Source organism: Equus quagga, chromosome 3 (genome assembly GCF_021613505.1).
Source record: "Equus quagga isolate Etosha38 chromosome 3, UCLA_HA_Equagga_1.0, whole genome shotgun sequence".
Classification (NCBI taxonomy): domain Eukaryota; kingdom Metazoa; phylum Chordata; class Mammalia; order Perissodactyla; family Equidae; genus Equus; species Equus quagga.
This window is the reverse complement of record NC_060269.1, coordinates 96196573-96220909: the sequence shown is the minus strand read 5'-3', so window position 1 is coordinate 96220909 and position 24337 is coordinate 96196573. Positions and strand designations below refer to the sequence as shown.

At 40.3% G+C, this 24337-nt stretch overlaps 2 protein-coding genes across 4 annotated transcripts in view; both read right to left on the bottom strand.

Annotated features, from left to right (window-relative positions):
• SDAD1 (SDA1 domain containing 1) overlaps positions 1 to 1593 on the bottom strand; it is a 28431-nt gene extending 26838 nt beyond the window's left edge. For 2 of the 3 annotated variants that reach the window (XM_046656966.1, XM_046656967.1), the window contains exon 1: positions 1418 to 1593. In XM_046656966.1, the coding sequence (XP_046512922.1) occupies positions 1418 to 1507 (90 nt within the window). In that variant the 5' untranslated portion in view covers positions 1508 to 1593. The remainder of the gene's footprint in view (positions 1 to 1417) is intronic. The other variant, XM_046656968.1, reaches the window with a different exon arrangement.
• Positions 1594 to 14300: 12707 nt separating this feature from the next.
• Positions 14301 to 20327, bottom strand: CXCL9 (C-X-C motif chemokine ligand 9). Its single transcript, XM_046656770.1, has 4 exons — positions 20207 to 20327; positions 18959 to 19085; positions 17618 to 17702; positions 14301 to 16505 (listed from the first exon to the last, which is right to left on the bottom strand). The coding sequence occupies exons 1-4, from the start codon at positions 20268 to 20270 to the stop codon at positions 16401 to 16403; spliced, it is 381 nt and encodes a 126-aa protein (XP_046512726.1). The 5' UTR covers positions 20271 to 20327; the 3' UTR covers positions 14301 to 16400.
• Between the last annotated feature and the right edge of the window lie 4010 nt (positions 20328 to 24337).

Below are 24337 nucleotides of genomic sequence, written 5' to 3'. Positions count from 1 at the left end.
ACCAGATATGTCTACCATCACCAGAACATAAGTTCAAGAGAAGAACGCTCTCATTTCTGTCTCATTTATCATTGTATCCCCAGTGCTTAGAATTATACTGCCACACAGTAGTCACAACACGTGTGGATTTGCATAAATATTTAAGTGAATGAACAAGCAATCCTGCGAGGTAGGTATTATCTCTTTCTTACATACTAAAATGCACACACAGGCTCAGTGAATAACCCTCCATGGTTACACAATTGGTCAACGGTAGGACCAGGATTTAGAGTTAGTTTTGAAACCAATGCTTTTAAACACAGCGCTAGATGGACTCTCAACTATTACTCTGTCAATGGTTGTACAGTGCTTTACACATCTCAAAGCCTTGCATATATTACTTAATTTCCTGTATTTATTCCTAACTCTTTATTTTGACCACCTTGATCTTTGGAAAGGCTCTCTCCACTGGTGACCTAAACCACTGCGACTATTAGTTAAGAAGCATTTATGTAAATATTTCTACGTGAAAATCTGGGGGAGGAGGGAAATGAGAAAAGCAATCAAAAAATAAATAAATGTGTTAGCCATTGAATAAATCACAACCTAGTGAGAACGAAGCACAAACAAGTAATTGCAGAAAATGCCCAGCAGAGATACCTGTCTAACGCGTGTCAGACAAATGAGTGTCTGAAGAAAGCACCTGACAGATGACTATATCAAAACCACCGTTTTCATCTTCTCATTTCTCTGCTCAAACGCCCTTAATATTCACAATTTGTATCAGGTCAGTATACAAAGTCCCCCCACAATCTGGATCTAATCTAATTTTTCACCCTCATCGTTTCCCGAAGCAAATTCTGACATCCAGGTCATGCCAGCTTCCGATGAGATTGAATCCTGGTTAAACTAGATATACTAAGCTCCTGTGTCTGCCTCTCATACTTGAGAATCCTCCCTCCTTCCCAAAAGAGCCCATGGCACAGAGCGTGCAGGCTCTTGGAAACAGACACCAGTCGAAAGCATTCTAACATACAACTCATCAAGTGTTACCGACTAATTCAAGTTAGAGGACTCAGAAAGGAAAAGGCTGAGAAACCTTCATGGAACTTGGAAGTTGGGGGCGGTCCATTTCTCTCCACCTCTATGAGGTCGGGAGATAAACCCTAAAGCAAAAAGAGGTCTTTAAGGGTGTTTTCGTAGCAGCGGGGTCCAGCGAACAGGCATAAAAGCCAAACCGACAGCAGATTTCCAAACGGTAGGGAATGAACCCTGAGGCACGTCCTTTCCTCAACCCCTTCTCTCCCCGCGAGGGACCCTGAATCCAACTGTAGAACACGCGGCAGGCCGGGATCCCAGCTCCACTCCACGCCTCCTCTCCGCCAGGGTCTGAGCCAGTCCCGCCCGGGCCGCTGGCGTGGCCGCGCCGCTCTCCCACCTCCTCCACGTAGGCCGGCGGGTCCCGCTTGATCAGATTCTGTAACTGCGGCAGGTTGCTGGGCAGCTTGTTATTATTTCTGTTCGACATGATGGCTACAGACTGGCTCCCCAGCGAGGAGCTTCAAGAAAACTCACACCGCCGGCAACCGCCAACCTCCTCAGCTGCGGCTCGGAATCGCGCTTCCGGGCATCGCCGGAAACAGCACGTGGGACGCTCGGCGGGCAGCGCCACCTTGGCTCTTAAAACTACACTATGGGGGCCTCCGAGTGTCAAATTTACTCTCACTGCCGAAACGCTCTGTAGCGGTTTACACGAGATTTTTTTTTCCCCCGGGGCCAACAGCTGCTACTACCTAGTATTTCTGAAATAGTCTGAAATCCAAAGATTTTTCTTTACACACATTAGTTTATTTCATCATCGTGACACTCACATGAAACAGACAGATGAGGATTAATAGTTTTTTAAAAATCCCACAGCCTAAAATTAGAAGCTAAAAAAATTCGTGGGGAGTAGATAGTGCTGTCCTATTTTAGAGAGAGGAAAAAAAGCAATGAGGGGCATAAGTTAGTTTTTCTGTATAATTTTAAATACCTATTTTTTTTTGTTTTGTTTTTGGTTGTTTCAACTCAACAGAGACAAGGGAAAAGGATGTGGACTGTTGTTTAAAATGTGGTCACGCTGATTGGTTTAAAAATGCAAATTAACTTGTATTTAAAAGTTCACCATTGTTATAACCTTTGTAAGTAGTCTTCAGCCAGAGTTTTAAATTCAGATCCTGGTAATTCGAAGAGAATACATTTCTACAATCTCACATGGTGCAAAAAAAATAGGTGGGGAATGAATGAATGAGATAAAATGTTAATGCAAAAATACACTTGATCATTCACCCTGTGCCAGGCACTGTTCCAAGCATTCATTTGTATTAACTCCTTTAATACTCAGAACAGCCCTCTAAAATAGGCATAATTATCTGCACTTAACAGATGAGGAAACAGGCTCCGACAAGGTTGACTGCCCAAGTTCCTAGCTGGTGAGGAAGCTGGGATTTCAGTCCAGGCAGTCTTGATTGTAACTAGATGAAGAGAAAAGTAGCCTGACAGCTATCAGCTTGTAGCTGGTCTGGCATCAATAAATGGGTAGTGGTATTCTCCTGCTTAAGATAAGCAATTTCACAGAACGTCCACTGCTGCCTGGGTCTTCAGTGGCCGTGATAGAATGAGTCAAAAACAAGACAACTCTGTAATCACATGTGAGCACAAACAAAATCAAGAAGACTGTGCAAACTACAATTAGTTTTTCAGCTGCATTTGGAGAATGGCTAGTCTGTTTATTAGTTATTGAATCAGGCACTTGTGAAGTTTTTAAGAAGTAAATGTAAGCAATAAATCTTTTTTTAAAAACCCATTCATAGATTTAAATTAAAAAAATGTATTTTGGTTAGGTTGTATTAGTGAGGAAAAGAAGAATTCTGAAAACAATATATTGAAATTATTTAATATAATTCCTGTCAAAATCATAAGCTTATGTACTATGAATATTTATCTTGAGTCACCAAAATGTGATTTATGAATAAAACACTCAGGCCATGTCACAAGATGCAAAATTTATATGTCCGGCACTTGGGGAGGTGCTGGGAATTCATAAATAAATAAGGCATGGGTATTTGCCCTTAGGAAACCTACAGACTAATAAGAGAGACAAATAAACACATTTAAAATGAACAAAAGTGTACTTACAATAGAGCAGTGGGGGCAACAGAGACGATAAGCCGGGCTAGAGGAATCAGAATGTTTCACAGTTATGGTATGGTTTGATTGAAATCCTGAATGAGGAGGAATTTTTCTGGAAGAGGGAAAGAAAGGCTTTCGACATAGAGAAAATAGCCTATATAAAGGTACAAAAGCTTGAAAAAGTCTGGTGGATTTAAGGGACGGCCAAAAGTTTGATGTGACTAGAGGCTGGGAGGGGAGGGTGCAGCAGGGAAGGAGCTGAGGAAAATGAGTCAGGTGCATTTATGCAGTCCTAAGGATGAAAGGCTTTACAGGCTAATCTAAGGAGGGCATAGAGGTCAGCTCATTTTACCCCTAAACACCCGAAGGCAGGATTTTTTTTTTTTTTTGATAAACGAGAAAACTAGGGCTCAGAGTGGCTAAATGAATATGTATTTAGAGTGGCTCCCTGAATATGTATTTCTTAAATGTTAAATATGGCCATATTATGTGTAATGTGATGCACATATGTTTAATGTATATTAGCCAGATCCACACCAAGAAAACCCCATTTTCATTTCTATATTTAGTCTTGAATTGGTAAAGGAACTTTCCATCTTTTTCTGATCCCCAAATGATTTTTAACCTGAAGTGAATTATTCTGAAAAAGAAAATCTCCTTTAAACCTTTGCAAAAGAGACTCTCTGGTAATTATAAGTTGGATCCTAATATCTGGATTCAAATGGATTAAAAATTTGGGGGGGGTCTTGCCCTGTGGCATAGTGGCTAAGCTCAATGTGCTCTACTTCAGCAGCCCAGGTTCATGGGCTCAGATCCTGGGTGTGGACCTACACCGCTCGTCAGCCATGCTGTGGTGGCGACTCACATACAAAACAGAGGAAGATTGGTACAGATGTCAGCTCAGGGTGAATCTTGCTCAGCAAACAAAATAAAATTCTTTATTGAAGGGGCCTAGACTTGAGGACAATTTTAAATTTCAATTGCCTAAGAAGCACACTCTTTTTACTTGTATTGTATCTTCGTTTGGAGTGCCTTTGAGTCGAGGGGTCTAGACAGCAGCTTGTGCACCAGTTTTGAGTCATTAAGTCTCTATCACAAGTAGTAGGAAGGAGTAAGGTGGGGAAGGGCACCTCCCAGCTGAATTAGCCCTACGAAAGTTCCAAGTAATATAATACTTCTGCATATATCTCGGACAGAATTTAGTGAGATGGATAGTCCTACAAGGGAGTCTTTTGGCTGAGCACAACGAAGCTTTGAAAAAAGCAAGGAGAGGTCATGCTTTTTTTGAGGAATAAGGAAAGGTTTCATGAAGATGGATGAATTTGGGATAGGTCTTGAAGGATGTGAAGTGTTTTGATATGAGGGGTTACATAGAGGATAAAGATACAATACCTCAATAGGGACAGATAGTAGTCTCCGTAAAAGTTTATCTATATCATTTATTTCAGAGAACTTTGTGGGATTACTTAGGGAGTACTTCCTTCTTTGTAAAATGAGAGTGTTGAATAAAACCAATTCTCATGGCAACTGCATGACTTTATTATACTGCCCTTTGGAGGTGCAATCCATATGATGATCAATTGAAGTGTTTCTTTAAATTGATGCGAAATATACTCTCTTTATTCATTTAACCTTATCCAAAGCAATAATATCTGGGAATGATGGGTTAGATGTGCTGGTTATATTTTTTGAATACACGTAAGAATAGAATGAAACATTCCTGAGCCTATCTATGGCCAGCACCTCTACTTCCACATGAGGTCCCATCCTTTATTTTTTTTATGATAATGTATTTACTTATTGTACAGCTTTGTTAAGATAGAATTAATGTACAAGAAACTGCCCATAAAGTGTACAATTTTGAGTTTTTATATAGGTATGCACCCATGAAACCATCATCACACTCAAGATAGTGATTATATCCATTATCTCCAAGTTTTCTTGTGCTCCACCATCCACAAACACCCGTCTGCTTTCTTTCACTGTAGATAAGTGTGTATTTGCAGAAATTTTATATAAGTGATATCATATAGTATCTATTCCTTTGGCTTCTTTCACTTAACATAATTGTGTTTAAATCCATCCATGTTGTTATGCATATCAAGAGTTCATCCCATTTATTCTTGTGTAGTATTTCATCATCTGGTTATACTACAATTTGTTTGTCCGTTCACCTGTTGTTGAATATTTGGATTGCTTCTAATTTTTGGCTATCCCTATTCGTGTTCTTTATGTGGACATGTTTTCACTTCTCTTGGTAAATGCCTGGGAGTGGAGTGGCTGGATCATATGATAGGTTTATATTTAACCTTTTAAGAAACTGCCAGTCAGTCTTTTGCTTTCACCATTCCACTAAAACTGTTTTCATCAAGATCACCAATCACCTTGATGTTGCTAAGTCCAATGATCAGCCTTCATTCTTCATGTTACCTGCAGCATTGTTTACAGTTGGTCTCTCCCTCCTTCTGGAAACATGTCTGGTAATTGGCCTTTTACTGATCTCTCTGCTTCTTCCCTTGTCCTGCTATTGTGTATTTTCTTGTAGTGGTGGTCAGAAGGATCCTTAAATGAATCAGGTTACTCCTCCAGCTTCCCTGCTCATTCAGATTTAAAGCTAAAGTCCTTCAGTGACGTCAAACGCCATACATAATCTGACGCCACGTTACCTCTCTGGAGTCCTCTCCCATCACGCTCCCCTTGGTCCATTCTATCCCAGGCAAAATAACCTCCTCAATGTCTTCAATGTATCAAGCCTCAGGGCCTTCACAGTTGCTGTTTCCTCTGACCTAAGCACCACAAGTCTTGCTCTCTCACTTTCCTTGGGTCCCTGCTCAAGTGACATCTTATCAGGGGGCCTTCCCTGACCTCCCCTCCTGCTTTCCACCCCACACCCACTTCTCCTGCTTTATTTTTCTCCATAGCCCTTATAAGCCTCTGGCATAGTATTTATTCACCAGCTTAATTGCTCGTCTGTCTTTCTGCAGTAGAACGTGGGTTTAATGAGGACTTTGTTTTGTTCCCTGCTCTATCCTCCACACTTGGAGCACACACGACACAAACAGGTAATCAGTTAATATTTGTTGAATGAAGGGACATTTTCTAGTCTCTTCCACTTCTTCAATTGTGTGATTTTTAAAGTAAAAACTTAAAATATCTTAGACATCCACAGGTGAAATTTACCTCAAATCAGTAAGTGACTAATATACGAATTCTAGTTATTGTTTCTCTCATTAGAAACCAGCGATATTGACTGTGTTCAGAAAAGCCAGGCATGTGTGAGTCGTTTGCTAATTAAAACATTGTTTTTAACAACTATTAGAGTAGCCACTGGAGGGAGCACTTGCTTTTCTTTTTAACAAGAAAATTACACCGTTTGACAAAATGACCACGTAAGAAGTCGACAGGAAAGTTCTTTTCAAGGCTAATTTAATTTTTCATTGTTCTTTATCTCTCCCGCCCCCCCGCCCAGCTTTATTGTGAGTTTTGCCCACAATCCCACCTATCCTTTCCTCCTTGTGGACAGTGAGAACTATTGGCTCTGCCTTTGGACAAATCGACCCCAGGCTCAAGAGGGAGTAGTTCCACCATCCTTTTTGGATTTTTTTCTCTTAAATCACAACAGTCAAGTTTTTAAGGTCAAAATGTTTCTCAAGAACCATCTAATGGTTTTTATTTTTTATGTCTTTATACTTAAAACCTCAAAGGATGATAACATTTCAGATTGCTTTGAAAGATCTTCAGTGATTTTGTGAATCTAGAGAAGAAGACCAGTTCCTTTGAAGATAGACCACTGCACATTGTATCAATAGTTAATCTCATAATGGGTAACAGAAACAAAGGCTTGCTCTCATCCTTTTGCTAGACTTCTTGAGTATGCCAGATGAACCTGATGCAATACCTTATATTGTAAGATCTGCTGTTACTGTTGGATTGATTCAAACTACATAAAGACTATTAATGTGGCTGAGTTTGGATGCTCATGATTTTCATCGTTGTAGGAACCCATTAGGAAAATTCCCAGCACAGTACTCAAGATCTTCTAATACCACTATATAATTTTTCCATCTCATAGGAAATATAATAGGCTATGGCTAGTATTTTTTATTTTTAAGCAAGGTATATAAGGATTTTGAGGTGCGTTTTCAGAAGACAAGTTACAATAAGGGGAGAGAACATGTAATGTATATAAGTTCCCTATTTCTTTCTTTGCTTATAAATCACGTTGGCTTGCTTTTTTTGTTTCTATAAGTTATTAGGAAGAAAATTGTTCCTCTGTAACTCAAACGATATGAAAGTTGTGGTGAGATGTCTTCGAGGATCCACAAACTCAAGGATTTTATTTATTTCAGGAAATAAATAAAATTGGTGAGAATACCGCTCTCTCCTCCCCTGGAATGTTCTCCTGGTTAGATCCTCAGGGACTCAGTTACAAAAGGAATAGCACCCCGTCTGTTGTCTGCCCCCAACCTGAGGGACCCACATGGGGGTAACTGGACAACTGGAGAATCTCACCTTCAGACGGAGGAATGGAACTATGTGGGAACTACCTGGACATTAGTTGGCATTGCATTTGATAGGGAATAAACAAAGAATGAAACCTTTTGGAGTCTTCTAATTTCCATCTCACTGTTATCAAAATAATCTAAGACCGGAGAAGTGGCCTTCTCACATTTTGGCAGTCCCAAACTAGTTCCCTATGGCAGTTTATTTTAAAATAGAAACATATTTAAAGGAGTACAGGGAATATCATTGTAAAAGGTGGTCAGGTTAAGCCATCAGATATCCATTAAGCAAAAACCATGGTGTATAGGACGGAACAGTGAAAGGGGATAGTGTTTTGAGAAAAACTTCAGAGATCATAGTCTCTTGTGCTTCAGTTTGCAGATGAGGAAACTGCTACTCAGAAGTATGAGACTTGTCAAGGCTGCTCAGCCAATGAGTGACAGGACCAGAAATATCTTCCAGTCTCTTGATTTCCAGGGTCCTGGTTGTACTTCTATCTGTAAGGTTTCTCCCAGTGTTAAAAGTCTGTGTTTGGGGCTATAGGAGAGAATAATAAAGATAACAGCAGCTAATACTTATTGATCAAAATAAAAAGTGTATGTAACCTACGTCGCTTGGGTTCTCCGGGAAGCAGGCCCTGAGACAGAATCAGAAGTGCAAGAGGTTTATTGGAGGTAAGTTTATAAAAATAAAAGTGGGAGGAAGCAGAATTGGGCAGACACTGCCTCAGACTATGAAGCAGATCTGATAAAGTCTTAGTCAACCCAATGGGTAACTCCAAACTAAAGATTGCCCAGCAGGGAGTCCCGCATTGGGCAGAAATGACCAGGCTTAAGTATTCCTTCTAGACTCAGTCAGAGGCTGCTGGCTGCCCAGTAAGAACGTGGCCTCAGCTTGAAACCTAAGGTAAGTCCAAGGTGCTGCAGCTGGAGGCTGTCAGCTGACTGCCCTCCTTGCAGCTGAACAGCAAGTTCTTTGTTGAAGGGTAATCCAAGCAGCACACCTCCGTGGCTCCCACATAACCCAAGTGGCCCCAAAGTTCTCTAGCCTTCTGGAGTCATCTTCATATCCAAATAAAGTGACTTAAGTCTCTATCCTATCAATTATGAGAGATCCAAAACCTTTCCCAATATTTCCAGAGAGTCCCAGGAAGGCTTGCATTTAAAACCGAATGTTACACAGCAGTGTTTTAAAGCTGATCATCCCAACACTGGAAATTTCTCACTGGTCTTCTTTACCTTTACTCCAGCCTGTTGTCACTTTTACAATCCCCCCTCCCGTCTCCCCCTACTGCCTCTCTTTTTGCTGTTCCAGGATCCCCAACACCCTCCCTAGCTGCCAGAGATAATTCCTGTTTCCTTATTATTCAGAGAAATGTAGCTCACTTTTAACTTCCAGTCCATAAAAACTCCTACGTGTCTGGCCTGAATCAAAGGCTCCAAACTAGAGATATCTGCCTTGAGGTAAATTCTGCTACTTTTAACATTGTAGAAATGATTGCTGACATTTCTCTTTTTAAGTAAAAAAAGTTTTTCCTGTTTTATGGCTTATTTTGACTTTTCTCCTCCCACACTTAGAGATTTTGATGTTTACTTCCTCTCTCCAGAGAAAGTTCAGGTTGTCTACTCCTGTGTTAAGGAAAGCTAATGATAGCTGGCTGGGCCTACTTGTTCCCACACTCTACACAGAAGGCAGAGGCCGAGGCCTGGTTCCGTGCAGATGGAGATAGCCACAACTCTTTATTTCTTTCTTTTTAAGCAAAACAAATTCTTTATGAAAACTGTCAACTTGAAACAGTATAATGAAATACTACATGTAAAGGGTTTCTTTATTTGTATAGCAAACTTTTAAAGAACACAAATAGTTACATATAATTTGACACCTTTCCCTCTCATCTTTTATCAGTTTGGCCCGGTTCATAATCTTATCTGCACACTTAGATTTAATTGCTCCTTTGTGACTGACTGACTTCTTTAAAATGCAGCATCAAAAACCCTCCTGGGAACTTTACACTAACTTGGTATCAAAATGCCTCAAGTGATCTCTTGGTCTGGTGACTACTACCAAGGAGCTAATTAACTCCTTGTCAGTAAGGAAGGTTGCTTGTTTTCCCTTCTCACTTAATTTCCTCTTCTCTGTATACAGGCCAAAAAAGAAAGTGACAGTATTCTAAAGTACCTGAGATTGCAATCTCTCTCTTTATCTTCCTTTCTAATAAGAAAGCAACTTTCCATTTTCCCAGGAGGGATAAAGAAATCTCAAATAGCTTTCTCCCAATTAAACTGACTGAAAGATCACTCGTCTTTAAGTTCAAAAGTACAGTTTAAAGATTAAACATCTTTACTGATTTCTTTACTGGTTGCTCTAATATAAACTTTGTTTGGATACAGACTGCTTTCTGGTATAGCAAAATAATTTAAGTTTTAAATCAGAGAAAAATTCTTAATGGTTAAAGTCACTTTACGACAGGGCAGTCACAGGGGTAGGATTTCAGTGTCACCAGGAACATTCTGGAATGGAGTCATGGAAAAGCAAGACTTGAATCCTGTAGAGGTGGGAGTCAGATAGATGGTGGGGGGCATTGAAGGGAGCAGTGAATAAGAGAACATGAGCAAAGCTGAAGGTGGAAGTGAGCATGGTATGTTTAGAGGATTGTGGTAAGCGTAGCTGTGATTGACTGGAAAAGGCCTGTGTCAACCGAAATAAAGAGTTTAGGTGATATTAGTGAAGGAGTTTGTTTAATAATCAGCGTGAGGGGTTTGAATCCTGGGAAAACAGTGCAACGGAGCGCTCTGATGGAACTGCTGCGAGGTGTGTCAGTTTAAGTGCAGCTTGTATCTCTTTCAGAAAACAGTGCACGTGCAGGGAAGAGGAAAAGGAAAAAAGCTTACTACTAGATTTCATACATGTTAAAAAAAGGGATAGAATACATCTGGGCTTTTCTCTAGATTAACATAAACAAAATTCTTTGGTTATACATTAAACAAGTTCAGAGATGCTGATGTTATCCATGTGTGGAGGGAGGCAAGGACCTGGGTCATTAATTACTCTCTCAATCTCTATGAAATGCAGCTGGAAAGTGTAAGGGCGAGCTACCCTTTATCTTTTCCTGTTGTGGCTCTGTCCAGCTGGCCTTTTCAGTCATGAGATGTGGGGGCTGCAAGGTCATCTTGACACAGGCTGAAGATGGCCTGCACAGCTGCTTCACAGGACAGCATGGATTTTATTGTACTGACTTAAAGCCTATGCACTTTGCTTGCCAGATTTATCTGTTAGACCAGAGTTTGTGTGTGTGGGGGGATCCCAAAAATCTGTCCACACTTGGAAGAAAATTTAGGGTGAAGCATAAGTCAATCAACCAGAAAATACATACTCTATGCTTCCTAAGTGCCAGGCACTGCTATAGGCACTATGGATGCAGTAGTGAAGAGGACAAAGTTTTCTGCAGTCAAGAAACTTAATGTTTGTGGTGGGGTGGAGGACAGGGAATAACTATATAAACATTTTTAAAAGATAATTTCAGCTTGTGATGAAGTTTGATTGATTTATCTGAATGTGATAAAAGAGAATGAAACAGACTATCGTCACCAGATTTTTTAAATTGTGTGCCCTTCTGGGTACAATTAGAACAGGCATCTCCCGTGTGTATGTTTTATTCCTTTGTTAGTTTACGTCTGCATTGTTACTATTATCTTCCATATGAATTTCTTTCTTTTTTTTTTTTTGAGGAAGATTAGCCCTGAGCTAACATCTGCTGCTAATCCTCCTCTTTTTGTTGGGGAAGACTGGCCCTGAGCTCACATCCATACCCATCTTCCTCTACTTTTTGTGTGTGAGACGCCTACCACAGCATGGCTTGCCAAGTGGTGCCATGTCTGCACTGGGGGTCTGAACCGGCGAACCCTGGGCCGCCGAAGCGGTACATGTGCACTTTTAACCGCTGTGCCACCGGGCTGGCCCCTTCCATATGAATTTCTTAGTAGGAATCTTTTAAAGCCACTTGGCCATTTTGTGAAGTTTGGGTTAGTTAGCACTCTATTTTATAATCCTCATAATCCTGGTTCTAGTTTGGAGTTAGTCAAAGAGGACAGTTACCCACATAAGTGACAATCCATTGTTGCAATGTGCATAAAGTAACTGGCTGAATGAGGGCACGTGTCAATCTCTCCTAGTTGTGGAATTCCCACTTTATCAGCATGTGACATATGACCACCTGACAAATGTATCAAGTGAAGCTGCCAGTCTCAATTCCTGGGTTGGGATTTATAGTAAGTTTTCAGTCCTTTTTTATACTTCTAGACAAAAAAATGTTTAAATACTCTCACTTCATCCACCCCTTACGGTGCACACACTCCACTTTGAAAAGCACTACAATTGAGAGGGTCTGGGGCGAGGATGGCTATTTCACTAAGGGTGACAAGGGAATGAGATTCTGTGACATTTAAGCTGAAACTCAAATGATGAGGCAGGAACAGCCATGCACAGAACAGTGCTTCAGGCCCAGGTGTATCAGCTAGGGAAGTAGAGCCACTCTGAGTATGATGGGAATAAAGGATTTACCACAGGAATCAGATCTGACACAGATGAGAGAGGATCTCAGAATGTAAAAGTCTGGGGGGGACAGTCAAGGGATTGGAGAAAGATTCACTGACCAATCCTACAGAAGTACTGGTACAGTTGGACAAGTCAGAGTTTGTGAGAAAATCCAAGAAGTCAAGCTCATCCAGCTGCCAAATTGGGACTGCTAGTGGCCTATGGGAAGCTGTTTCTGTGTAACTACTGCCTCTGTGGGTCCACTTCCAAGTACCTGATGGAAGGCCTGGGAGCACTGGTGGTCACAAAACCAGCAGTCATGAAGATGAGGTGAATGCAGAAGAGAGCAAGGGCAAGATGGGCTTCACTGGATATCACTGTGTCTGTCGCTATATCTAATCAAGAGTAATGGCCATTCCTTCACTTCTGCCTTCCAACTCTCACACAAGTGTCTCTTTGGCTAACTATAATCTAGACCTACATAGGCAGAGGATTCTGGGAAACAGAGTTCCCAGCTTAACCAAGCTGATATAGCACAACCCAGCACAACAGGGAACAGCATATGCAAAGATCCTGAAAAGGAAATGAATTCTGTGTGTTTGAGAGACAGAAAGAAGGTGAGGCTGAGGCTCAATAAGTGAGGGGGAGGGTGAAGGCAACATGGTCACAGAAGCAGACAGAACCCAACTCATACAGGTCTTGGTAGGTCTTGGTATGTTTGACTTAATTCTTTTGTTTTGTTTTGTTTTGTTTTGTTTTTTGAGGAAGATTAGCCCTGAGCTAACTGCTGCCAATCCTCCTCTTTTTGCTGAGGAAGACTGGCCCTGAGCTAACATCCATGCCCATCTTCCTCTACTTTATATGTGGGACACCTACCACAGCATGGCTTGCCAAGCAGTGCCATGTCCGCACCCTCGATCCAAACCGGTGAACCCCGGGCTGCCGAAGCGGAACGTGCGCACTTAACCACTGCGCCACCGGACTGGCCCGTTTGACTTAATTCTAAATTACAGGATTTTAAGCGAGGCAGTAGTATTCTGTGAGTTATGCTTTGAAAGATCATTCTGGCTGTCATGAATGGGAGGGAAGCAAGGGAAAAGTTGAGAAAAAGAGGCAGCAGGGAAAATAGGAGGCCATTGAGATAAGCCTAGGAAAGAAACAATGATGGCCTGGACTATGAATAAAAATGTAGATATAGAGAACTGGTCAGACAGGCTTTTGGTCTTATTTCTCCAACATATTTTTTCAGTCCTGGAAACATCTGTCCGGGTATGAGATGTGGAACACTCTCTGCTGCGAGGAAGGTGCCGCAGAGGTAAGAGGTCAGGGAGGGTTGGGACTGACACTGAGTACTTTCTATGCACCAAGATCCATGCTAGGCCTGTTTCTCACAATAATCCTGAATGAAGAAACTGGTGCACAGGGACGTTAAATAGTATACTTGAACCAAGGTCACACAGCTATAAGTGGTGGGCTTCTGATCTTAACCAGGTATGGCAGAATCCAGAATCTTTGCTGTTTCCACAGCGTCCTGCTGTTTCTTAGGTTAAGGCTCTTGTGGGTAGTCATGTCCATCAGCAGCAGCTGCTTCCTGCCCAAACGTCACACCTGTCTGGCCTCTCAAGGGTACCTCAAAGGTACAAGACTGATATTCTCCAGCTTCTTACAGACTCCACACTGCATAATACTTCCAGCCCAAGTTTCCTGGACTCTTAAATAACTTATCCTATGTTTAGGTCCCCACTATAACTACTTGAGGCTTTATAATATTTAAACATATATACTTTTAGGATATGGAAAACAGGACATTTTTGGTTTCCTGGGTGTCTATCTCATTGGAATAGCATTATCCTTCAGGATTAGGAAAAAAGTTGCATTCCACATAACTCTTACAAATCAATGTTGTTATAAGGCATTGTTGTCATATTTTCCATAGAAGTTTTTTCTGTCCCCAAAGAGCCCCTTAAAGGGCTTCCATGTCTTTATCTCAATTACACCTTATCTAGGATGAGAGCAAATGAATAAGGACATGTGAGAATTACTGTTAAACATGTAATAGTTGAGGTGCATGTTCAAGATGTTAAAAAAATCAAGATTTATTTTCTGATAAATGGTCCATTTATTGATACTATTGTTTTTTAACAAAGAAAATATTTCAAAGTACAAAGTATATATGTTAATACTTTTTTCAACTTAATTATTTGCTTAGAGAGTATACATGTATATATAAATGCTGAGTGATTATCATGTATATATATACGTCATACTTAGTCAAAACATGTGGTCTTTGGTTATTAGTTATATACAGTCCAAGTTTCCTGTGAGATGCATAGTAACTGGGTCACAGACTCTCCAATTATGAAACATTTAGATATTTTAGGGGAGTTACATGGAAGGAGCTGAAGAGTTTTATGAGAAGATCTTGTTTGGTGGGATTATCACTGGGCAGCACTGAAAATCATCTGCAATGTAAGAAGTGACAAAATTTGGGAAAGTAGGTCTAACTTTAAATTCTGGCCAAAGACATCCTCTCCTACACAATTCACTGCACCTCCTCTTTCAGGGGGTTTCCAAGCCCCGCTGAGGCTAACTGGGCACCAACCAGGCCTCCACTACCAGGATGTGCTACTCCACACCCCCTTTCTTCATGAGAGCTGATGTGGTAATCAATAATTATAATACTTTATAGACTCTGAAACAAGTTAAACTAACAATGAAATTCATATCTACCTAAAATGAGTTTTCAAAAGGATCTTGGTGTCTTTCTTGTCAGATCATAGAAAACTGAGGCTTGTCAGGAATGGTATTGAAGGAATTTTTGAGGGAAAAGGTTGGACACTGGTTGGTCTCTAAAGCCCCTTCGCATTGTAAGATTCTATGATTCTAGGAATCCTGTATATTTTATGAAAACAGTTAACAATATCCACAAATGTTTAAGTATTTCTTGGGAGAGGTCAAGTTAACATCCTGCCATAATAAGTCATAGATGTTGCATCACCCCTGGTCCCTGCAGTGACAAAGGCCTGAAGCAAAGAGTCAAAGAGCTTACCAGGGGTTAGACAATATGGAGTAGCCAGTAAATAGCCAGCTCCTGCTCTGAGGAGATGGTCTGGTTGCCCGCCTATCTCTAACAACTGCAATTAAGAAATTATTCAGAACCTAGTTCCATAGTCTATTAGGAATTGTGGCAGATTCATGGAAACAAACTGTGGCTCCTGCCCTCAAGGAGCTGACAATTTAGTTGGAGAGACAGAATAAAGACACAAAAAATAATTAGAAAACAATTAAATGCTCACCTGTGTGGTATGGAACACAAGTGAAATAGGAATTTTAAGATAATCCAAGTGTCCAAAAGGTTTTATTTAAGAGGCAGTATTAAACTGAGCCTTGAAGACTGGATCAAGTGAGGATGAGTGGGGAGACGGTGGCGTTCCTGTGGGGTGTTGGGGAAAGAGTGAGAAAGGAGTAGACCCAGGTGAATGAGAGCACGATCAGGGTAGTAGAAGAGGCAGGCATTGAACTGTGGTAGGACAATGAGGAACTGGCTGGACTGAAGGAGAGGGGAACAAGAAGAAACAAAGTGGTCAGCCTGGGCAGGCAAGATGGAGTCGCATGGCCTCAAAAGATAGACAGAAGGTTCTGAAAGCCAAGTGCTAGTGTTCTCCAGTGGTGGTCCCCTGAAACAACCGGCATAGGTCTCTCAGATACATTGTATGGGAGCCCTCTAGACTGATTCAAATACAGACGCTGATGGCCATGGCAGCTTGGTGAGGTCCAGCTCGATTCCGAGCTGCTTGGCTTACCAGCATGCTGACGGGCTGGGGCTTGCTGACATGTGCCTCAGAATACTCTCTGGGGACTGCAGTCTGTGGCCTGGGGAGACTAGGGCTGCTTTCCCAGGCAGCTGTTGTGTGTAGGATGTGGCTGTGTGGGCACTTGTCTAGATGTGGGCGTTACTAAGATTGTGGTCTTAAGCATGATGAAATTCAGTTGGTTGGAGTCAAAAACAAAGACAAACTATAGCCTCTAACAATTCTTAACATTTGGATTTTAAAAGCACTTTCTAGCTTTAATTATAATTTCATAATAAAGCTTTAAATGTTCTAGTCAAATCCACAAGCTTATGTATTAAGATGGCATCCCTCTTTGAAATTATGTCAGTATAATTAAAAAGAATCTGTTCAACAGAAAATACTTGTTGGTAAAGGGGTGGCTTATGTAGCCTTCTTTTGACGAGGACGTTGCCATTTTTTAACTTTTGGAAATTTCTTGTTTTTCTGATGTTTTTTCCCTTTCTTTTGCTTTTTCTTTTGGCTGACCTGTGAGGAGAGGAAAAAAAGGGGTAATGTTTCTTTATCTTACCATTTTTCCTTCCTTATATTATAATTGGACTCTCCAGACCGTACAGGTCTCAAAAACTGTTTAAAGTTGCCTCACTCTCAAAGGGGCTCCTTTTGATTCTCTCAACTTCATTCACTTTGAGAAGGAGGCAACAGCCTTCTAATGGGTCTTCTTTTGTCCATTCTCCTGGTTTATTACAACCCTCACTCCAACCTGGCTTATGACCCACCTGTCCCAATTACAACCATCCGAGGTTGACATTGTTATCATGCACTTTTTACACATAAAGAGACTGAGGATTGGAGAGGGTGACTTGCCCAAAGTTGCACAGCTAATATGTGGCAGAGCACTGTCTGTGAGATTCCAGAAGCCAGGCTCCCAACTACATATTCTGTGGCCCTCTTCAAACTTCACTCCTTAGCATGCCATACAGGATTCTTCGCACTTTGTCCTCGTCTGCTTTTCTACCTCAATCCCTTCACTCCTTCCACACAAACTCCAGCCACATCACTTGAGGTTCCCTGAACACAGCAAGCTCTCTCATAATTCTACTCTTTTTTTCCATGCTGTCCTTACCCTCCTGGTAAACTACTTAGCCTTCAAGACCCAAATTATGTGGCACCCAATATGAAAAGACTTCCTTAAACCTTTCTCCCTGCTCCTCCCTCCAGCAAAGTTAATTACTCCTATGATGTTCAAGATTCTTGTACTTTATACGTTTCTTTACTTTATATTTCTCACATTGTACTATAATTAATTGTTAGCATATTTCCTACAGCAGGAAGGGACTATATCTTATTACCTTTCTATCCTACAGGTCAACCATTCAATTCAATACATATTTACTGTATTAAATAAGAAAGACAAGCTCCATACCCTCACGGAACACAGATTCTAGTGGGGGAGATACCCAACTGATACTATATGCAGGAATACAATTATACCTCAAGGGGATGACAACATTCTAGGAAAAACATAGGAGCATAATAATATGAATGAAAAATGTATCCTTAAAAGAACTACATAGAGACTTTGTCTTCCACAGTTAATTTCTAAAAGAAAGAAAATTTTCTTTCTCCCTTTCACCAACCTGTTTCTCCCACTCTTTAATCAATTCTTTCACTTCTGCTGAATCTGGGTTTAGACATGTTTGGTCTCCATTCTTCATTGTAGCACTGCCAAGGAAACAGCAATGAGATTTTTTTTTTTTTACTTTCAATAATTTAAATGCTTCGTCTTACCCCCAGAATTCAAGTCCCCAATTAGAATGTATTTGTGTCAACACTATAAGCATCTGAGACTTCCAGTCTTTTTCCTGCCTTTTAATTTTCTAAGTGAGTGAGGGGACTTAGATAAATTTCTAGGATAGCCTATAACCCCAATTTTGAAAAATCCAAAAGGTATATGCAATGGGAGAAACTTACGTCTAAGGATATTTGTTTTGTTGTGTGAAAATCGTTATTTACGCTTAAGTGGAGAAGCAAAACAGAAAGTTGTCAATATATCTCCTTTTTTTTTTTGCATAAACAATGAAAATAAGCATGAATCTTGCTAAATTTTCTAATGAAACTACTTAAAATGTAATAAAATGTTTTCCTAAGACAAGATTAACAGAGTGGTTGAATTTTTATAAATTACTTACAGTTGAATTCCAGGAATAATGTAAAGATTTTTTTGTATATATCATCCTTGATTTAGGTTTCAAAAGACTTGAAATATGCATATCCTTTAACCTAGCAATTCTAATCTTACAAAAGGAATTATTAAGAGGAAAGAATTAGAGACACAATATTGCCACAATAGCAGTTCAATTTCAATAGAAAAATTGGAAGTAACCTACATTTAGGCATAGTTCATTAGATTATGGTACATCCATATGATGAAATACAATTTGGCTATTAAAAATGACATTACTAGAAAAAAAGGTGTTATTACAGAAGATTTACTGACATGAGAAAATGTTCATGATATAGTGTTAATGAAAACGATTATAAAACAGTATGTAATGTAAGACTTTATCTTTGTGTATCTATATTGCGTATATAAATATATGTATATATATCTTGTGTCTATATATGTACACACAAAGCAAATGAGACAGATTTGGAAAACTATATACCAAGGGCTTAACAGTATTTGTCACTGGATGGTAGGATTATAAATGATTTTTATTTTCTTCTTTTGGATTATCTGCATTAAACATTTTCTACAATAAACATATATTACTTTGGTAATATATCATCTTTGCTTCCTAATCTCTACCAGAAATTCCTTGTTTTTTAGAAGAAAAGAAAGAAGTACCAGATTTATGGAGGGGCAGCCATCTGAACTTTAAGTGTCTGTATGGGCAAGCGTACTGAGGGTAATATTCACACTAAATTTAACGTTCCTGCCAATACGGTGCATGTGACTTGGATAAGTGTTTACTTACATGATTTCAGTTGTCTCACAAGAAGGGCCTGGAGCAAACTGTTTAAGGTCCTTTAACAGTTTTGGGCGGATCGTCCCTTGGCTGGTCTTGATGCAGGAACAGCGTCCCTTCCTCATTACCGGAGCTCCTAAGGGAAAGAGAAAAAAAAGAACACACTGATTTAGCGTAATGTCTCAATTTAGGTGATCCATCAAAATGATACATTTGACTTAGACTATCATTTACTGAGTGTCTGTTAATCATTACCACAAACTTTTGAAGTTGGTATTATCTCCATTTTACAGATAAAGAAGCCAAGGTTCAGAGAAGTTAAGTAAAGAACAAAGTCATTCAGCTTTTAGGGAGCAGGTGCAGGGTTTCAGTGCAGGTCTCTTTGAGTCCAAAGGCATTGCTCTTAACTACCATACCTTACAACCTTAGGAAAAGACATTTTCACAATATCTAATAAATGCCTATGACAGCTCAGACACACAGATACCTAATTCATGTGTGCTATGCGGACCGCAGTTTCTTAAGCAACTCCTAAAGCCATTTATTATCTGACCTCAGTGGAATAGAGTTGTTGTTGGTTTGGAGAGAAAGCTCCACTTATAATAACCAATTACCACCACCATCCTCATGCTCCCCACTGCCTTGCTTTTCAATAGTGCTTTAAATTTTTAAAAACTCTTTAAAATACACGATCTTCATTCCTTAATTCTTTTATTCATTCAACATATATTTACTCAGTGCTTACTATATGCCATGCATTGTGCGGTAGGTAGAAAAAGCATAACTATAAAAATCTCCATTTTACAGCTGAGGAAACTGAAGTCTAGAAAAGTTCACTAATTTGCCCAGGGTAACAAAGGTAGTTAGTAAACAGATTAGGGACAACCTCTCTGATTATCGGATCCTTAATTGGTTAACCACAGACATACTTATCAAGAAACAACACATCAGGGTGACAAAAATAGTTTAGGAGACAGAGTTTTTCATCTTATTATCACCCAGTTCAACACATGTTTATTGAACACTTCCTACATGCCAGCAACTGACACACCTAGACCAAGAAGTCTTGTGTTTGTCTTGGCAGGTCCAAGATATGAACTTTGGATAATCGATCACGTCACCGAGAAGCTTTTATGAGTGACTCACATCACATTCCAATGCATACAAAGCAATCACATTTACTGAGCAAATCAAGAGGCTTTTATAGTGATTGATATCTCTGACTTAATTAACCTGATATAACTCAGAGGCCCTTACCTTGAACTCCAATCAGAGTCAGGAAGATGATACCCAAAACGAAAGGAACACCACTTTTCTTCATAGTGGTAGAATGGAGTTTCTCTGAGTCACTCCTGTATTGGATTTCACGCCTGAGAAATTTTTTAGAGAACATGCTCTTGGAAATCACATTTATTTAGGAAGTCCATTTCCCTCCTAAACTCTGATTGGCTGGTGTTCTTAGCTGATCTAGCTAAACTGACCACAAACTTAATTGTGCTGGGGGAAATCCTACTCTCAGATCCAAGGGAATTTCTGCATACTTCATTTCAATTTCACATAAATGGGTGGTTTATAGTAAGAGATGTGAAACCAGCATCACTGTCAGCCTTTAGCACACTTACAGCTGTTTACCTGGGTGAAGAATAGGTTATATAATGAATATAATAATATCATACAACAAGGGTTGGAGATATGCTTTCCAGATGGGAACTATTAAGTCCAGATAAGTAATATACTTTTCAAATTTCCTCACTATTTATAAAATATCCTCCTGTATAATACATGGTTACATTTATCTTTTCTTTCTTTTTTGAGCAAGATTAGCCCAGAGCTAACATCTGCTGCCAATCTTCCTCTTTTTTTTTTTTTTTTTTGCTGAGGAAGACTGGCCCTGAGCTAACATCCATGCCCATCGTCCTCTACTTTATATGTGGGATGCCTACCACAGCATGGCTTGCCAAGCAGTGCCATGTCTGCACCTGGGATCTGAACCGGTGAACCCCAGGCCACCGAAGCAGAACATGCGAACTTAACTGCTGTGCCGCTGGGCTGGCCCCTACATTTATCTTTTCCTTTTTTAAAAAATTTTTTAATTTTAATTTTAATTTAATTTTTTTTGAGGAAGATCAGCCCTTAGCTAACATCTGCTGCCAATCCTCCTCTTTTTGCTGAGGAAGACTGGCCCTGAGCTAACATGGTGCCCATCTTCCTCTTTATATATGGGATGCCTACCACAGCATGGCTTTCCAAGTGGTGCCATGTCCGCACCCGGGATCTGAACCAGAGAATCCTAGGCCACCAAAGTGGAATGTGCACACTTAACCACTGCGCCACTGGGCTGGCCCCTACATTTATCTTTTCTTATATTGCCTACTCAACAATCTTAAACAATCAAAATAAATTAAAAAGCATCTTAATTTCCTCAGTTTTCTACTGTAGTAAGCTCATTTTGTTTTTTATACCATTGCTACTACTGTTCATTATTTTTTTTAATGGTTAGATTAGTTAGAATAAGGAATCAGTTGAAAATAGACAAATGGGACTACGTCACACTTAAAAACTTCTACGCATCAAAGAAAACAATCTACAGAGTGAAAAAGCAACCTACAGAACAAGAGAAAATAATTGCAAATCATTTATCTAATAAGGAGTTAATATCCAGAATATCTAAGTAACTTCTGCAACACAACAACAAAGAAACTCAAATAATCCAATTGAAAAGTGGGAAAGACTTGATAGACATTTCTCTAAAGAAGATATACAAATGGCCAAGAAGCACATGAAAAGATGCTCAACATCACTGTTCATTAGGGAAATGCAAATCAAAACCACCTCATACCAATCAGGATGACATTATCAAAAAACAGAAAATAATAAGTGTTGACAAGTTTGTGGAGAAGTTGGAACTTTTGTACACTGTTGGTGGGAATGTAAAATGGTGCAGCCATTATGAAAAACAGCATGGCAGTTCTTCAAAAAAATTATCAGGGGCCAGCCCTGCAGCAAGTGGTAGAGTTTGCGCCCTCCGCTTCGGTGGCCCAGGGTTACGCTGGTTTTGATCCTGGGCGTGGACATGGCACTGCTCAACAGGCCGTGCTGAGGCAGCATCCCACATAGCACAACCAGAAGGACCTACAACTAGAATATCAACTATGTACTGGTGGCTTTAGGGAGAAGAAGAAGGAGAAAAAAGATTGGCAACAGACATTACCTCAGGTGCCAATCTTAAAAAAAAAAAAAATAGAATTACCATATGATCCAGCAATGCCCCCCAAAACTCAAAGCAGGCTCTCGAAGAGATATTCACACACCCATGTTCATTGCAGCATTGTTCACAATAGCTAAGAGGTGAAGCAACCCAAATGTCCTTTGACAGATGAATGGATAAAGAAAATGTGGTATATACACACAATGGAATATTATGCAGCCTTTAAAAGAAGGAATTCTTGTCACATGCTACAACATGGATGAACCTGGAGAATATTATGCTAAGTGAAATAAGCCAGTCATAAAAGGACAAATACTCACACGAAGTATCAAAAGTCATATCTTAGAAACAGAAAGTAGAAAGGTGGTTGCCAAGGGCTTGGAGAATGGGTGAGGCAAAAATAAGTCTTTAATGGGTATAGAGTTTCAGTGTTGCAAGATGAAAAAGTTCTACAGATCTGTTGTACAACAATGTGAATATACTTAACACTACTTAACCATACACTTAGAAATCGTTAAGATGGTAAATTTGATGTTATGTGTTTTTTATGACAATAATAAAATAAAGAGTAAGGGATCAGTTGCATGTGCCAGAGACCCAAATTAATAGTGGCTAACAGAAGTGTATCTCTCCCTGACAGAAGCAGGTGGACTAGGGCTTTTATGGTGGTTCTGTTCCATGAGTTCTCCCAGGCTCCTTCTATCTTGTTGCTTTACAGCCATTTCTAGGTTACTGTCCTCATTCACATGACCCAAGGGGACTTGCAACCATGTCAACCTGCCAAGCACAGGATGGTGAGAGGGCAGAAAAATGGCTTGTCCCTCACTTTTAGACCTATCCTGGAAGTTGTACGCACCACTTTCCATCACCTCCCACGGGCCAGAATTTATTTGTATGGCCACACCTAGCTGCAGGGGAAGTTAAGAAATGTGATCTTTATTTTGGTTGATCCACTAAAATCTGGAGGTTCCATTACCACAGAACAATGTTTCTTGACCTTTTTCTCATTATTGTCTCTCCTGAGATAAATTAAATTTCATTTAGAAATTTAATTTCTTCCTAAAGAGAAAAATTAAATATTAAGATTGTGTTGGGTAAGGTTGAATGTCAGTGGACTACTAACCACTGTAATATCTAAGATTTTTTTAGCCCCCCAGGAACCAATTTTTGTCTCCTTGAGGGCAATCTCCTCCCCTCCCAATTGAGAATGCATGCTGTAGAGTAACGGGGGGAACAGATAATAGCATTTTCTGCCATATGATGCACATTTTGGACCAGTTTCTAGATGGACTATTAATGCTTACATACAATACATAATTCTTTTTGAAGAAAACTTGTGGTGACCTTTGATACAGCTTATTTATTCGATTATGCTTAATTTTGGTAATGATTGTGACCATATATTGAGTGGAGCTGGGTTCAGGTCCGAGTTTTGCTACTTAATGATTGTGTGCAAAACACTTCTGTAAGCCTCAGTTCCCTCAACTGAAAAAACTATTACTGACCTCACAGGTTGTTAAAATTAATAGCAACAATGTATTGTGAACTGCAAAGTGACATAGAGCTAGCGATCATTCTTTCTAGCAAGGAAAGGAAGATGGAAACTTCTTAGGATAAAGACTAAGGCCCAGCATGGTCTGCCCTTGCCCACCTTTCTAGCCTCTGCTAGCATAACTCTCCGGTCCACCGCTCTTTCTTTCCTCAGTTCCTCAAAGGGGTAGTGCTCCTTGCCATCGCACTGTTTTTGCTCATGCTGCTTCCCTGCCTGGAATGCTGTGCGCTAACCTACTGCTTAGTAATTTTACCCACCTTAGATATCCAGGTTGCCATTATTTCCAAAGACTTTCCCGATCCCCAGACTCGGTCAGGTCCCCCACCTTGTGCCCGATGTCACTGCACGTCTGCCTCACTCAGCCCATACTGAAGGCCATGTTAGTTTCATCTGCAATCCTGTGGTTACCATCCCCCTCTGCTACTGAAACAAGGAAGGCTGTAGGGCTTCACGTGTGACCGCAGCGTGAGCACACGACCAGGCACACAGTAGGCGCTCAGTAAATCCATGCAGAGGCGCGAGCGAAGGAACGAGGCAAGGCTGCTTCCCAGCCCGGCTCAGCGTCGCGCCTGCGCAGCGCCGCCTGGCTCCGTAGGGGGCAGAGCAGGCGACCTCCTGAGGCTGAGGT